The sequence below is a fragment of the Papaver somniferum genome, chromosome 2 (genome assembly GCF_003573695.1).
Source record: "Papaver somniferum cultivar HN1 chromosome 2, ASM357369v1, whole genome shotgun sequence".
In the NCBI taxonomy this organism is placed as follows: domain Eukaryota; kingdom Viridiplantae; phylum Streptophyta; class Magnoliopsida; order Ranunculales; family Papaveraceae; genus Papaver; species Papaver somniferum.
This window is the reverse complement of record NC_039359.1, coordinates 19,868,793-19,884,452: the sequence shown is the minus strand read 5'-3', so window position 1 is coordinate 19,884,452 and position 15,660 is coordinate 19,868,793. Positions and strand designations below refer to the sequence as shown.

The 15,660-nt window shown below is 36.8% G+C and overlaps 1 protein-coding gene across 1 annotated transcript; it reads right to left on the bottom strand.

Annotated features, from left to right (window-relative positions):
* Nucleotides 1-9,963: 9,963 nt before the first annotated feature.
* On the bottom strand, nucleotides 9,964-15,182 carry LOC113347086 (protein phosphatase 2C 32-like). The gene is made up of 4 exons (XM_026590674.1): nucleotides 12,915-15,182; nucleotides 11,033-11,146; nucleotides 10,432-10,696; nucleotides 9,964-10,288 (listed from the first exon to the last, which is right to left on the bottom strand). The coding sequence occupies exons 1-4, from the start codon at nucleotides 15,180-15,182 to the stop codon at nucleotides 10,173-10,175; spliced, it is 2,763 nt and encodes a 920-aa protein (XP_026446459.1). The 3' UTR covers nucleotides 9,964-10,172.
* Nucleotides 15,183-15,660: the final 478 nt, after the last annotated feature.

Here is a 15,660-nt window from a genome sequence, read left to right as displayed (position 1 = left end):
TCTGACAACCTACATGATTCACAAAAGGCAAAAATTAAGTGAGGATCCATCTGAAAATAAAACGTGGAAAATATTGTCAACTTTTAACATGCTGAAAAAGCTACACACCGGGAATTACTGTGCCTGAGAATTCAACAGAGGGAAGATGGAGGTAGATGCCTTGGAAATGCGGCGTTTGAGCGTGCAAAAAATCAGGTTACCTTTATATAGAACGCACCTCCTCATTCCTTCAATGCTGAGACAATTAATGGATGAGAAACGAAAAGTTTTTTATTAATAAAAAAAAACACGAATGAGGTTTGAAAGAAATAAATTTATTATAAAGAGGAAGATGAAAGGCTAAAAGGACCATGCAGTTCATGTGGTTATACCGTTTCATTATTGCAACAAAATAAATAAACATTGTTCATAATTAACCGAAGAGGCAAGAAATCATGACGGAACACCGATGAGTGAGGACCCAATTAGGAAAATATGTATAGGCCCCTACCAATTAGGTCAAATCAGTAACATAATGGCACAAACATTGTTCATAATTAGAACACTATTTTAATGTAACCTAAAATTACTGAAAAACAACAAATCAAAATCAAAGTTATGAACGAAAAGGAAACCTATAAATAAATCCAGAGCCCATTTTCGATTTGAGACAATTGAGAACTAATTGAGACATCTTATTAACCCATTGAGGCTCATGATATTAAGTTTTTCAGCACCGATGGATCAGAGAAAAAATTCGAGCATTCTAATGACGATCGATAACCAAACAAAACCCCAAATCCGTGAGGAACATTCCCATGGCAAACAGAACGGATCCAACGTCTTCTCAGAATGATGAATAACTCGAGGGCGAATTATTTTGGGTAAGCCACTTAGGGAAGACGGTTTATTGACTTATCTACCCAATAACAACAACTAAGTAACACATGTGAAAAAAGCGCGCGGCACAGATAACCATAGCCATGGATTTATCTTCGCCCAGGACAAATCCTGACCACTCTTTAATAGGCCAAGTTATTCAAATTGTGCCTTGTATTCTTGATGAGGCCATTCAAGAATTGCACATCAAATCTAAATTTGATAGGAAACCACACGCATGATTGAGTATATCTCTTACTATTGAAATCATGTTTGTGTGTGTTTACATAAGATTTTACTTTATATGAAATTTTAGTTGTTTCTTGTATTGATAGAAGATTAAGTATATTTATAAGTTCTAAAGAGAATAAAGCATATTATAAATTCAAGGAAATGATTTCTATCATTGATCTAGTATCGAAAGGAAATCCTTTGGCGTCCTGTTCGAGGAAGGATAACACTATCTTCATGATGGAGTGGAGCAACTCTTAGGGTTGTAAAGGACATCAGCTATGGGAATCAAGTGTGTCGGTTCTTGCAACAATCAAGAGGCATAGGGGCACCATTGAAGAAGAGTAGTTTCAAGAGTTTATTCTGTCTCAACTACATTCCAGACCGAAGTCTTATAGTAGGCTAGTGTCTGTAGCGACTTAATATAGTATGTGTTTGAAAACGTGGGGGTTCCAAAATACACCACCAACTTTTTCTTAGGAAACTTTTATGAACTAAAGTCGAATATAATTCCGAGAGTTCAACTTAATGAATCTTAATAACGAATTATATGAAGACCTTATATCTCTTTCTCTCATAATCAGAATGTTAAGCAAGTTCGTGAACCTGATTATGTGTGAGAGTACTTGGACGATTCCAAAGATGAATATCCAAGATCAATCAAGTCGTATCCAACAATATACGTACAACCTATGATATTTCAATTATAAAGATAAACAATATAATGCGGAAAAATAAATAACACAGACACCAGAAATTTTGTTAACGAGGAAACCGCAAATTCAGAAAAACCTCGGGACCTTTTCCATATTTGAACACCAAATTGTATTAAGCCGCTACAAACACTAGCCTACTATCAGAACTTCGGACTGGAATGTAGTTGTGACCGAATTAAAGTGTCACAAAAATTTAGTTACAGTCATGCTCTTTGTTAGAGCACTGCTCGGTCGAACTCGCAAGTGTTGGTATCTCAAGATTGTTTGTCAAGTTTAGTATATCAAAACTATATACTTGATTTCTAGTATACTTATAGCTAAGTCTCGAATGAGGATAAAATGTGTAGTTGAGCTTTAGACTTCACGACGTTCACCAATTAAAGACGAATATCTACTGAGGAGATTGGAGGAACTTCATCAACAAAAGGTATGTGGAGACTAAAACTTATGTATCACTCAGAAGTTTATTCTATTTTATCTTCTAATGAGACTAAGTCGTATAGCTATATAGACTTTTATATTATACACATTTGATATTTCTAGTCGAGTTTATCTCGCTTATTTATTTCTCGAAAAATGTGTTGGAAGCTTTTGCTTTAGCTATGTTCATCATATTCTTAACGAGTTTAGTTGAAGATAATTCATTTGTTGGAAACTAAATATTAAGTCAAAAGATGATCATGTGAAAATTACCTTGAACATCTTACATGATTTGTGTGAGACAGTTATTTGATGTTAGCTTGGGAAGTTTTGTATTGATCATTCGATCACTTGAAAATTACTTGAAGCTAATGGTATGTGTGAGATTACCATTTTCTTCTTCTAAGGATGTTTCAATGATTAAAATGAGAGTTTAGAACAATTCTGGATACAACACGGTATGCATACCTAGTATGTGAACTGTATTGTAATAATTCAGGTCCAGAACTCTTGTTTTCCTACCTAGTATGCGAAAAAATTTACCTGAAAAGGTCCGGAACTCTTGTTTGCGTAGCTAGCATGCAAATGAGTTTACCTGAGTTGGGTCCGGGACGGTTGTTTGTGAACCGGGTTTGCGAACGGCTTGACTAGGCTAAGGTCTGGAGCTACTGTTCGCGTACCTAGTTTGCGAACACATTGGTTAAGTTCTAAAATCGGTTGTGTATGATTCTCATACTCATAAACTAAAACATTTATGATTTAAGGAATGCAAAGTTTGTCAAACCATGGCTTAATGTTCATGAATTGATTCTTGTATAAGTACTTTGTAGTTTGTACTATTACGAATCAACCGATTTTGTTTCAATTTGTTCATATATATTCCTATGAGATAGTGAACAATTGAACAACTCTATTTGAAAAAAAAATTAGATTCATTTGATTATCATTCATGTTTGATTGATCATCATATTTGATATAGAAGTGTTCGAGAAGATGGTTAAAACTAAAGTGTTCATATAGCTAACTTCGGTTAACTGTTATTAAGCCAACTCAATATACACGTTTAGGTACATTTACCCATATCTAAATGAAGGTATATTTCATTTGTGTGCGTAACAATCTAAGACCATCTAACGTTGGAGATTGATTGCTTAATTTTTAAGCAGACTTAGCTTGAATCTTAAATCAAGAGTTCATCTAACGGTGAATATTGAATGCTTTGTTACTAAGCTATCTTAACTATGATTGTAAGCAACCCTGATTTGAAAGGCTGTATAAGGGAGAACTCAAGCAATTGGAAAACCTAATCTCGGCATTTTCTTGTGTCTTAGTTGCAAACTAGAATCGATTCTCCTTTAACCTAGGTTTTTCCAAAACCATTATTAGGCTAACAACTTGAAGACTTCATTTGGGATTCGTGAAGCCGGATCCAACTATTTTCTCTGTAATTGCGTATTTTGATCTTACTTGTTCTATCGTATTAAGTTTTGTCTTCTCTAAGATTTACTCGAGATTTATCTCTGATAGGTAAGATATAAAAAGTAATCACAACAGTTCTTCGTCTCAGACTCTTGTGATTCCCGCAATAACTTTTTTTGTTAATCAATTGGGTTATTGTGAGGTGATTGATATTTTTAGGTTGCTCTTAGGGAGTATAAGACTGAGTTATCAATTGGTTCATGTTCACCTTGATTCATTTAAAGACGGAACAAAAACCGAATAAAGGATAAACATATATGTGGGAGACAGATTTGTTCATAAGCCTTCGACTTAGGGTTGTAGCAACTCTTAGTTGTGGGTGAGATCAGCTAAGGGAACAAGTGAACAGAATCCGACGTGGTTCTAGAGGGTAAGGAACTCGACTGTACCGTAATCGGTGTGAGACTTGGTTAGGGCTCAACTACATTCCAGTCCGAAGTTAACTTGTAGTAGGCTAGTGTTTGTAGCGGCTTAATACAGTGTGGTGTTAAATCTGGACTAGGTCCCGGGGTTTTTCTGCATTTTCGGTTTCCCCGTTAACAAAATTTCTGGTGTCTGTGTTATTTCATTTCCGCATTATATTTGTTTATATAATTGAATATCACAGGTTGTGCATAGTTCAATCAATTGATAAATCCGACTTTGATTGTTGGATAAAACTTGATTGACACTTGGGCATTGGTCTGTGGTACCGTCCAATTTATTTCTCTTAACAATCAGGCTCACGAATTTCTATTTGTTCGATTTACTGATTGTATAGAGAAAGAGAGATAAAGATCTTTAATATCTTTATTGATTGAGCTCGCTTTTAATTTGGTGCTCTCGTAATTATACTGGAGTTTAGTCCATACAGATTTCTGAACGAATTATTGAGCGTGGTTGTTATATCCCCGCTTTTTCACTCCTTACGGCTCTTGAATCCCAACAGAACTCCGCGCAATTGATTCCCTTAGTTGATGTCCTTTACATCCTAAGAGTTGCTTCAACTCAATTGAAGACTTTAAACCAATCTGCCTCCCACGGATAAGCATATATGTGATTTCTGTTCTGATCAAAGATCAAGGTGAGGTAGGAAATCGCTTGCAATAGACAAAGTATATCAAACCTCAAAATACGGTCTTATGACTCCCGAAGATCAGCCTAGATTATTATTCAGCTCACAAGTCGAAACTTGTGGAATCACAAAGTATGAGACGAAAATACTTTGTGATATCTATGTATCTTGTTTGTTGGAATAAAGCTCGACAATCAAAACAAGATCAAGATACACGAATTATCAAGATAACGATAGTTGGATCTGGCTTCACGAATTCCTAGGTGAAGTCTTTTTAGTTGCTAAACCCTATAAGGATTTGAAGGAGAGGATGATTCTAGTTTACAACTAGGATACACAAGAATATTGTCAGGGATCCAAAGATCCCAGTTGTTTGAGGTTCTCCTTTTATAAACTTTCAAGATAAAGGTTTCTTTAGATTTAAGCTAAGGCAGCGTTGGAATCAAGCAATCAATAATCACCGTTAGATGAAAAACTTTACTTGAGATTACCATAGCAGAATATACACTCTGGTTATGATGGACCGTAACCTAATCCTGTACAATGACTTGTTCATAAAGGTTAGCTGAAACTAGACAATTGAACAATAAGCTTAACCATTTTCATATAACACTTTAAGACTTTAAACTTGAGTCAGAAATGTGATCAATTTATGTATAGATAGTGTTTTTAGAGAGTTGTTCAAATGACAATTATCTCATAAAAATAATTCTGATGCATCTGAAAATATTCGACATGGTAAGTACGTGTACCTGGTATGTGTACTGTACCTGTTCGTGAATATTTTTGTAATAGTGTGTACCCTTAAGACAAAAACGAGTTCAGGAACTCACATATCTTTATGGTTTGCATACTGGGTATGCGTACCTTTTCGGGTTTGAAACCAACAGATATTTTCCGGTTTGCATACTGGGTATGCGTACCTTTCCTGGTTCACGAGTCACAGACTTTTTGTGGTATGGATACCGGGTATCCGTACCAAAAAGTCGTTGCTGAACTACAGATACGCTGGTATGTGTACTGGGTACATGTACTGCGGCTCCGGACTTACGACAGTTCTCCCAGTATGTGAACTGGTATGCATATTTTCATGTATCCAGATTAACATTAGTTCTATATCTCTCTAATAATCATTTCGAAATATTCCCGAATAATATCAATGACACATACTACTGTTCCATGCTATTTTCAAATGATTAAATATTGAATCATAGTTTAAGTCATGAACAATAAATTGCTCTTAACCAAATTCATCAAGTATGAACAAATATTCTTAAGCTTAATTAGTCATATGTCGAGAACGATACTCAAGATAAACTTGATTCGAAATTTCTACTATGCATGTACTGTCTAATTTAGTCATGTGATGATGTCTCATAGATAGAAAGGTGAAAACTTGAGAAATAGGTTGTTCAGTCTTCACTTACCTTTTGATGTTGAAGTTCTCCAAATCTCCTGTTGATATTCGCCTTCAAACGGTAGATCGCAGTTTGATATTTGATTCTCAACTACACACTTCTATCCTAATCCAATACCTGACTAAATATAGACTAGAAATCAAGTTATAGTTTCGACAACTAAATTTGACAACAAGCTTGAGATAGCAACACTTGTGAGTTCGACCAAGCAATGCTCTAACAATGTTCAAACTAAACGAGGTCCTGGAGTTTTATTTCTATCTTGAATGTTTTCTCGTTAGCGAAATTTTTGGTGTCTTCATGTACTTTTCTTTCATATTGAATCAATTCTCGTGATTCATCAGTATATCTTTTAAGAGATTATCCGAGGATATTTTCTTGTCTGCTTTAACACGACGTGTTTCTTTTAAAAATAGAAAGATCCATAAATCTAGAAATCAATACTGAAATTTAACATGACGCGTTTATTTTCAAATTCTTGAATTTTATCTATTTTCTTTTATCAATTTTACTTGATTCATTCAAATTTCTAATTCCTTTCAATAATCCTACTATTTCACCATAATTTCCTCCAATTTCACTACAATTCCGCTACAACCTTTTCAGTTTGTTTTTTTCACCGGCCCCCACCATGAAGCAATCTTCTAGTCTCTGCCCAGAAATAAAAATAAAAGCACAACAATCTGTTGGTGCGCAGTTGTCGTGATAACAAAGGAGTCATCTAGTGTCTTTTGCTAAGGAGTATGCATTATGTTTTCTTCATTTATAAACTGTACTGGGTAAAATGGACGTCCCCAATATAGTCTCGGCTCGCCTAAATTGCCGGTTTCGACACTAAAACGGGACTGTATGCATAATATCGGCGATATGATCTTTGATCGGAGATCTCGGTCGAGATGGCGGGATCGAGAGTGGTAATGCAAATTTACCTAAAGTACGAGGATACTTTTGAAAATTGATGAGGATGGTAACAAAAATTTACCTAAAATATAATGGTGGGTTTGGATGCAGAATTCTAAAAGTGGAATTCATGGGTCCAAGGGGTTTGGTGGAATTACAATTCCCTTGGTACGTTTGGTTTCCCAAATTTCTTGGATTCACGTTTCCTTCAGGATTTATAATTCCACAAAATCCCCCATTTTGAATACCACCTTCCCCCTAAGATTTGCTGGAAAACTTAGGAGGGATTTATGTGCCCACTTTTTCTAACCTTGAAAGCCTTATTTTCTCTCTCTAAATAGTCTCCAAACAGTGCATGGGATTTAAAACAAGGAAATGTGAAGAATTATAGGAATTTTTATCAAACACACAAGGAATTTACATGATTCCCGGTGTTAGTAATCCTGTGGAATCATAATTCCCTCAGAATTGTGAATTCTACAACCAAACACACCATAAAAATAGTTAAGAAAATTTAACAAAAGGAAATGACTAAAGCCATAAAAATCAACCCTCATTTGTTCTCTTCTTCTTAATCTCAGATCGATCCCTAAAGTAAACAGTCATAAAATGACCTCTCTCTTTCTCACTTGTACGGGTCTTAAGTTTCTTATATTTTGAAGGAATACTAGTTTCTTCTTTTAAAAATTTGTGATATTACCTTATATAGCTTAAAAGATACAATGAGTGGAAAATGTTTGATATCTATATTATAAGGGACAATGAGTGGAAAACGTTTGGTTCAGACTCAAGTAAGGGAGAAATTTCAAGTAACATCGGGGACATTCTGTATCAACAAAAAAAATTGCGAAACTGTTCCAATGGGAAAGAAGCACACTCGATGTTGATGTATTTTCTTTTAATCTGAGTAAATGGGATGTCTGTAGGGTTATACGTCCTCCTGATGTTACTTGAGATTTCTCCCTTGCACCCAAATATATTTTAAAAATAACAAATTTCACTTCAGATTTGCGAGCATGGTGTGCTTTCTTCCACCTGCAATGGTTGTGAAGTTTGAAAATCACACTATATTTGAAATCAATAAAAACTAGAATAACATTCCTATAGCAAATTAAACATCTCTAGCTCAAAAAATACCAAACCAGATCACAAGCTGTGTTTACCGTGCAGAGACATTATGCCAAAGTTACGTTGCAAAACCATCATTCGTTTATGGAGCAGAAAATACACAAAGGAGAAACATTATGGAGTTAGAGAAAGAAAAAGTTAACTAGCAGGAGACTGAAATCTACAGTATACCGGCGAGAATATGGAAATTCGAAAACAAGTTCTGCCACACTTGTTGTGCTATATGTTGCTCCGGAGTTTAGTACATGGATGCCGATCACCATAGTCTAATCTGCCAAAAAAATACATTATCAGTTGAGAGAAAATCCTAAACTAAAAGTACCCCATATTGCAGTTAGCACATTATAATTATAGACTTCAAGTATAACACTAACGATCACTTAATATATACATATTATGGCTTGGATGGAGGTCGAGGACGACTATGAAAAAACATGGTTCGAGGCGTCTGGTGAACTAGCGGAGAATTTAGTCCATTGGACTTCAGAATCAATACTCAAAATAAAGCAGATAATTGTATAATATTAGCTTAGAAGGTTTTTTGCTAGGTTGTTACGAAAATGTGCATTAGAAACTTATCATTAATAAAATGCAGTAAGGAACAGTGAAGATATATGGAATACTTTACCGAGTAGTGGACATAGAGACCGACTTCCATATTATGCTTGCCCCAAAAAATTATGATCCCACGTAGGATGTACACGGTACCGAGAGTTAACAGGCCCTTGATTGGTTGGGCTAGACAAGATACAACAACAAATTTTCCTCTAAGATGCATAAGTGAAACCAGGTACAAGTTATTCCCTTCGTTTTTTGGAAAACCGAAAAGAGATAGTATCACTTTTCATTTCATCCAAAAAAAAGCAAGATAAACTGATAGTATCTCTGGAAACGGAAAATAAATAATATTATTTTTTTTCATTTTATCATAAAAGCAAGCTGAATTGATAGTAACTCTTTTTTTGGAAATTGAAAAGAGATATTACCACTTTTCATTTTATCCTAAAAACAAGCCAAACTGATAGTATTTTTTTTCTAGAATAGTAGGGCGTACAAAATTTAGATTCATTTAAGATGCACACGTGAAACCAGGTAGCAAGAATATGCCAAACCCCATGCCATTACGGCTCGGTCATATCCTAGTAAAATTATAGGTATAAACGATAATCTCCCCGATACTAACTTGTACCAGTGTCTCATTCCCAACCGAGATCCTTGTAGAACTGGGCTTGTAATTAACTTCTGTATGTCACGACTCACAATCACAAACCTAATTTTTTGAGAAGCTAACTTGTAGTTGTACCCAATGTAGCGATAATTTCTTCTCTTTTTTCTATTTCGAGGCCACAAAATTCCTATTGCGAGGAGAATCAGAGTTCAGCAATGCCAACAACCAACGTCTGACCAGATAAAACACACCTCTCGTGCTTGACATAGGATAATACAAATTTGTACCAGAAAATCAGTCAACAACTTTTCAATAATGTCCTTTGGTCTTTGAAAAGTACAAGGGACAGAAGCCGTATTCCAAATGTCTTCTTTACGTTAGAGGCTTATGAGGTTTTCACCCACGGCAGCAGAGGCGTAATAGCTGGTGGTTGGTTTCAACTAGCTAACTCCGAATCTGCATGAACATGTATTTATATGCAGCAAAGAAAAATCATACTCCTCCAACATGTTTATGATTTTTCTTTGATAAGTTCCAGGCTTGAAAGCTTGAATCTCAGAAACTAGCGCCATTCACACAGAAAATAAGGACTGGACGGGGAAGTCAGTTAATTTGACTTTCACAGGGGCGAGCTGGGCTAATAATGGAAGCACCAGAAAATTGAATACAAAGGAGACCAGAGCTACTGCTAAGAAGAAAATTTGGGTATGTTTACTATTGGATTGATCAAAAACTGTTTCATTTCAAATGCAAGACCAAGATGGAATATGAACAAGTCTACATTGACAAGTTGATCTATTTTAACCAGATGATTTCCAAATTCTCCCTTCGAGGGAAACCACCATAACTGAAACATCATCATGGTATTTACGGCGATCACCATTTGGAATATCAAGCAACTCGTGAAAATCCATACCTGCATCACAACAAAAAGGCAATGACAAGTAAGGCATCTGTGAATCAGCCAATGATAATAAGAAACTAAATTTTAGTAGTAATAGATATCAAGCAATGCAAGTTAAAAGTGAAACTTGTAACTGAGCATAATGAACAACTGACCATTTTTTTTGGCAGCGCGAAACAGAAGCTCGGCGATAAGATACTGTGCAGGATCACCTTCAGGTGCATTTTCAATGAACCATGCAACATGGGAAACCACCTCTTCGTTGCTGAAGTACTGATAGAGACCATCAGAGGAGAGGACTAGGAAACGGTCACTTGAGCAAAGCCTGTGATGAAGGACAGATGGGATGCAACTGAGGTAAGGTGCAGTCCCTATGTAATCTATTCGAAACATCTCTAGCAAAGTGTCGTTGAATCTTGGCTGCAGCAGACATCCAAAAACAATCATGAGTTAGGTTATCACTTAAAAGTTACTAATATTTTTATAACCGTTACAAAGGCACAATAATCTAGGACTGTTATCCTTATAAGAGATTGTGGCCCACGCAAAGACAAGGCACACCCGCTGAATCTTGACTAACAGAGACTCTGGCCACTTTCTAGACATGTTAACACTATAATGGCCACTTTCTAGACATTAAGTGAAGTAACTTCATCACTCATAACTTAAACAGGTAACGACGGAAAGCAGAGAAATGGCATAGTGTCACAATATAGAGGATGTTTAAAAAGTTAGAGAGGTATGTTTTAGACTGACCTCCTTGAGAAACACAGCACCAAAGGCTCTAGTGACCTTCAACTGCCCCTTCACTCTATCATTTAATACAGATTGGTTATCATCCTTATGTTCTGCTTTAATCCTCAAAACCTCCTGTGGCATTCGATTAAAGTTGAGTTAATTCCAGAAATATAAATATACTTAGCATAATCAATTTTATATATAATACAGGAATTAATCCTACTTAATGCTTGCAAATCTCACTTTAAAGTTTGAGCATAGAATACATAATTACAATTTTTACACATTATCAGCACCACCAAAATCAACCCCACCCTAAGATTGGTCCATTTACCAGCTGTTGAAGCGCCTGCAAAATGCTATCTTTCGTCATAATATAAGCCATCCAAAATAGTTATGCTCAACCTCAAAGCTGCCTGGATAATGCTTTCCCAGATTTCTCACTAACATCTCCATTCGATCGCATCCTATTTAGAATCATTCCACTAATATAACACCAACTCCTTCACGGTATACACCCAACAGGTGAATTGTGCTTGATGAACTTAAGTTCATGGTTGTGACCTCCTTTACTGTTTGAACACGGAAAAGCATATAAAGCTGTACAAATTTGTTTCTAAAGTTGCCCTACTGTACTGAAGCCAGCAATATCCTAGACAGGGTTCAGAGGTCCTGCTGGGGTAACTTTGATAGTACCCACTTAAGATATTGTAGTTTCTTCACAGACTGAATTCAGAAGGCCTATCACACTTCTTTGCTTAACAAATTAGCTTATTTGTGATTCAAACCCTTCTTTAAAATGAATATTTTATCGTCGAAATAGAAAGAATGCAAAGGTCAAACGGTAGCACAGTGGTCATGAAGAGAGTACTGGGTGAGTTAAATCCTGTGCTGCAACGATACGGATACGGTACCGGATACAAGATACCAATCCGCTACTATGATACACCAACTTGAAAACTAAAATACGGCGATATGGCATATCAGCAGTTTAACATAAATATATTATATATAAGATAGAAACTTAACAAAATACATACATGTACGATTATTGATTAACCTCACTGGAGAGAAAAAGTCTGGATAAGAAGGAAGAAAGTCTAGAGCAAGATCCATGGACAGATTTGGAACTAATATTTATAGTTAAAATTTATCATAGAATCTAGTAAAATATCTAAAATTTTCTAATATTAAGGTATTGAGATCTAATATTTAGTCAAAGTTTTCTAACTGAGTTGTATCTTGAAGTATTGGAGTATTAGTACGCGTATCCGTGTAAATACGTATCGACACGGCTGAATTTTATTTTTAGGCGTATCGTTGTAACACAGGTTAAATCCATTACCAGCATCATATGGTTGGGTAATTAGACTTTGGTGTTCTCAGAAAAATGAATTTACTCAAATGAATTAAATTAAACTTCATGACACACTCCATGAATTTCTAAAGCTCGATATAGAATTGTTGACCAAAACTTGAAATGAGAACAAACAGTTTATTACCACAGTAAGATGTGAAAAATGCATACCGCATACCTATCAAGTTACTTCAAATTGGATAGCATGAATCAAGCAGAATAAACGAAACATTTCTTCTCTTGTTCATTGAAGTCGAAAAAATTCACATACTAAGTGAACACAACATGGGTAGCACTATTATGCTACTTGCCCTTCTGATTCTATAAACCGGATTGCATTTTTGTGACGGCAAATAACTATGAAGTAAGAATCTAAACATGGTGACATATAATGCAGGCCATATGAGACAGGGAAGAAAAGAATAAGCAATTAACACTTGTGTCACAATTACTATTTAATAAATAAATGAAATGTCACTTCAAAATAAAAAGAGAGTAAAACTTCAGATATTTCAAAGAAATGGAAAATTAAAAAATTAATACCTCCTCCATACTTGTGCTATGATCAGTGGTAAGCTGAATTGCCCTCATCTTTATTCGACACAGTGAGATCTCTTTGCTCTTGTTGATCTTGTCAACCAAGCTGTTTTGATTATGAATTGGAGATTCCTCTGATATTCTGTCCAGCTCGACACGCACAAGTGACTCCCTAGACCGATTCCAGTGCTTTGGATCATCCTTTGCAAGATTTGGATTTGAGTGACGATCACTCTGCCTATCTTGTGCCAAGATAATACGGCTGTCGCCGAGATTCATGGCATACACATCTTGATCCTTCATCAACATCACTAAAACACATGAGCCCATAAGAGCAAGCTCTGGATTTCGGTCAAGCGCTGTTTCAACCATATCCATATAAGCCTTCTCGGTATTTTCAAGAGCTCGACTCATTGCCATCAGGACTGCATCATGGTCGACCAATCCCGACTTGCATCTTCTCATCGGCCCCAGTGGCTCCTCCATTCTTTGACTGGCATGTGTTTCTTCTCTGTGCCAATCATAACTCCAAGGGAACAGCTTTTTACGCAAGGACTTCTGTTTTCTATACATCTTCCTAATTTTGGATCCAATCACTGACTTTTTTGCACCGTGCCTTTGGACTGAATCAGTACAAGTTGAAATACCTGGTTTTGACTCTTGCCCAGCATCTCCTTCATCATTGCCAATAAGACTAAAATCTGTAGTTGAGCAGCTAGAACCACCCCCTTTAGGATTCTCGGAGCACGACATAAGCTGCGCTTCTGGTAAGGTTTTTCTTGTATACAAACCATCAAAACTTGGCTGCAAATTCGACGAACCTTCTCTTTCGTTACCAACTTCTGATGATGAGGTAGAACCTTGTACATCTGAAAGATCCATCTGAAGTAGCTCATAAAGTCTTTTGCTTCTCTTTCCTTGGCCCCCCAGTTTCTCAGTTGTAGCAGGAAAAATTTCTGAGAACGAGACACTCGATCTTTTTCCAGGATCGTCACTGCATTTTGCCCCATGCATTTCGGCTTTCTCCCTGACTTCATCTTTTTCCTCAACTATCTCATGGTTGGATACTTCAACCTTCACGGTTCCAAGATGAACTGGTTCTTCTATACCACCTTGAACTGGCACTTCCCTTAGCTGAGAACTCTCAAGGTCCTCCTGTCTGCATTCTGATACCTCAACATTTTCACCATCAGGGAATTCAGAGTTAGATGGAATATCTGCAGATGTATCATCAAAATCCCAAAGTAATCCTTCTAACTCTTTGTCAATTGCCTTGTAGAGATGGTTCATGAGAAAATCAGGTGCATCTGGACCGCTAAATCCATCATATATTCCAACAAATAGCCATCCCTGTTCCTCAGACAACACTACGTGAACTCTATCTTCTCCAGCCTTGCCATGCGCCCACTGCAAGTCCCGCGTATTCCTATAATCCTCCTCGGATGGACCCAAATCAAGACCCTGCTGCTGTGGGGGTTCAGGGCGGAATTTTGGTTCCTTTGGATGCCAAACAAACTGAGTCATCGGATGCAAAAAAAATCGCTGCATCCAACCAGACCTCATGGAATGTCTTGAGAATGTCCTAGTCAGGGCGCTCTTCATCGGCCCACTCATGCTCCTTACAAGATGCCTAAGACCTGGTCCTTTACGACCGTATGCTAACGGAGCCGAGAAGTTAGCTTTATCTGTACTATCAAGAGGACCTGACATAAAAGCCCCTTTTTCAATTGGCCCTGACATTGACCCCCCTCCCCTTTCCAATGGACCAGAAGCAAATCCTCTCTCCAAAGGTCCCGACATGAACCCATTCAAAGGTCCAGACCCACGAGGCACAGGTTGCAATGGGATTGCAGCAAATGAAGACGTACTCTCAAACGATGCAGCAGGTTCTTGGGTATCACTAGAAAAACATGCACTCTGGTTTCCAGTCCGAGCTGTCGAGACATTGGCACTGACTGAAGCTCCCGAGATGGTTTTAAACGTAGTCTCAGGAAAATTCTTATTAGGTCTCAGCAAATTCAGCGGATCATCAACAATCTCACGTCGAAATGACCCGCTCAACGTTTCAGAATCAAGTGTGCTAGAATCTACTGTAAACCTCTCAGAATTTGATGGGGTAATAGAAGGTGAGTCAAAAACCACTTGCCTAACATAACAAAAGGAATGTCCCAATCCTTCATCTAGTGGCTCTAGCAAGTCTAAATCAACTTCCCCACCTCTACCATTACCATTCGGCACAAAGCAGCCTACGACTCGGGAAGTACTATTCCCCATGAAATGACTATCACTAGCCCCTCCAATGTGTGAATTCTATTGCAACTATGCATCATAAACACATTACACTACAAGCATTCAAAATCCAATAAGTTCTCCAATCTAAGTAAAATAAACCCCTTTTACCCCTAATGACCATCATTATCTTTCACAGCAATTCACTATACAGATTCATTTACCAATTAAAAACATTAACAAGAAATAGCTGACCTTCCATTTGAGTGATCACTGAACTTGTATGTAGCTCTGGATCAAGAAACACAGAAAATAGATCTAGCTGTTGCCCCAATGAAAACACCTCAGAAAAGCAGAAAAATTAGGCAGATTTATAAAATCCGATGGAAACCCAGATAATAAAAAATACTGATTTTGAATAAAGGTTAGAAATTTGAGGAAGAGATGCAAGTATAAGTGAACCCCATATGAGTCTTACAGTGGAAGAGTTGAGATAGATAGAATGAAAGAAGAGAAGAAGGGG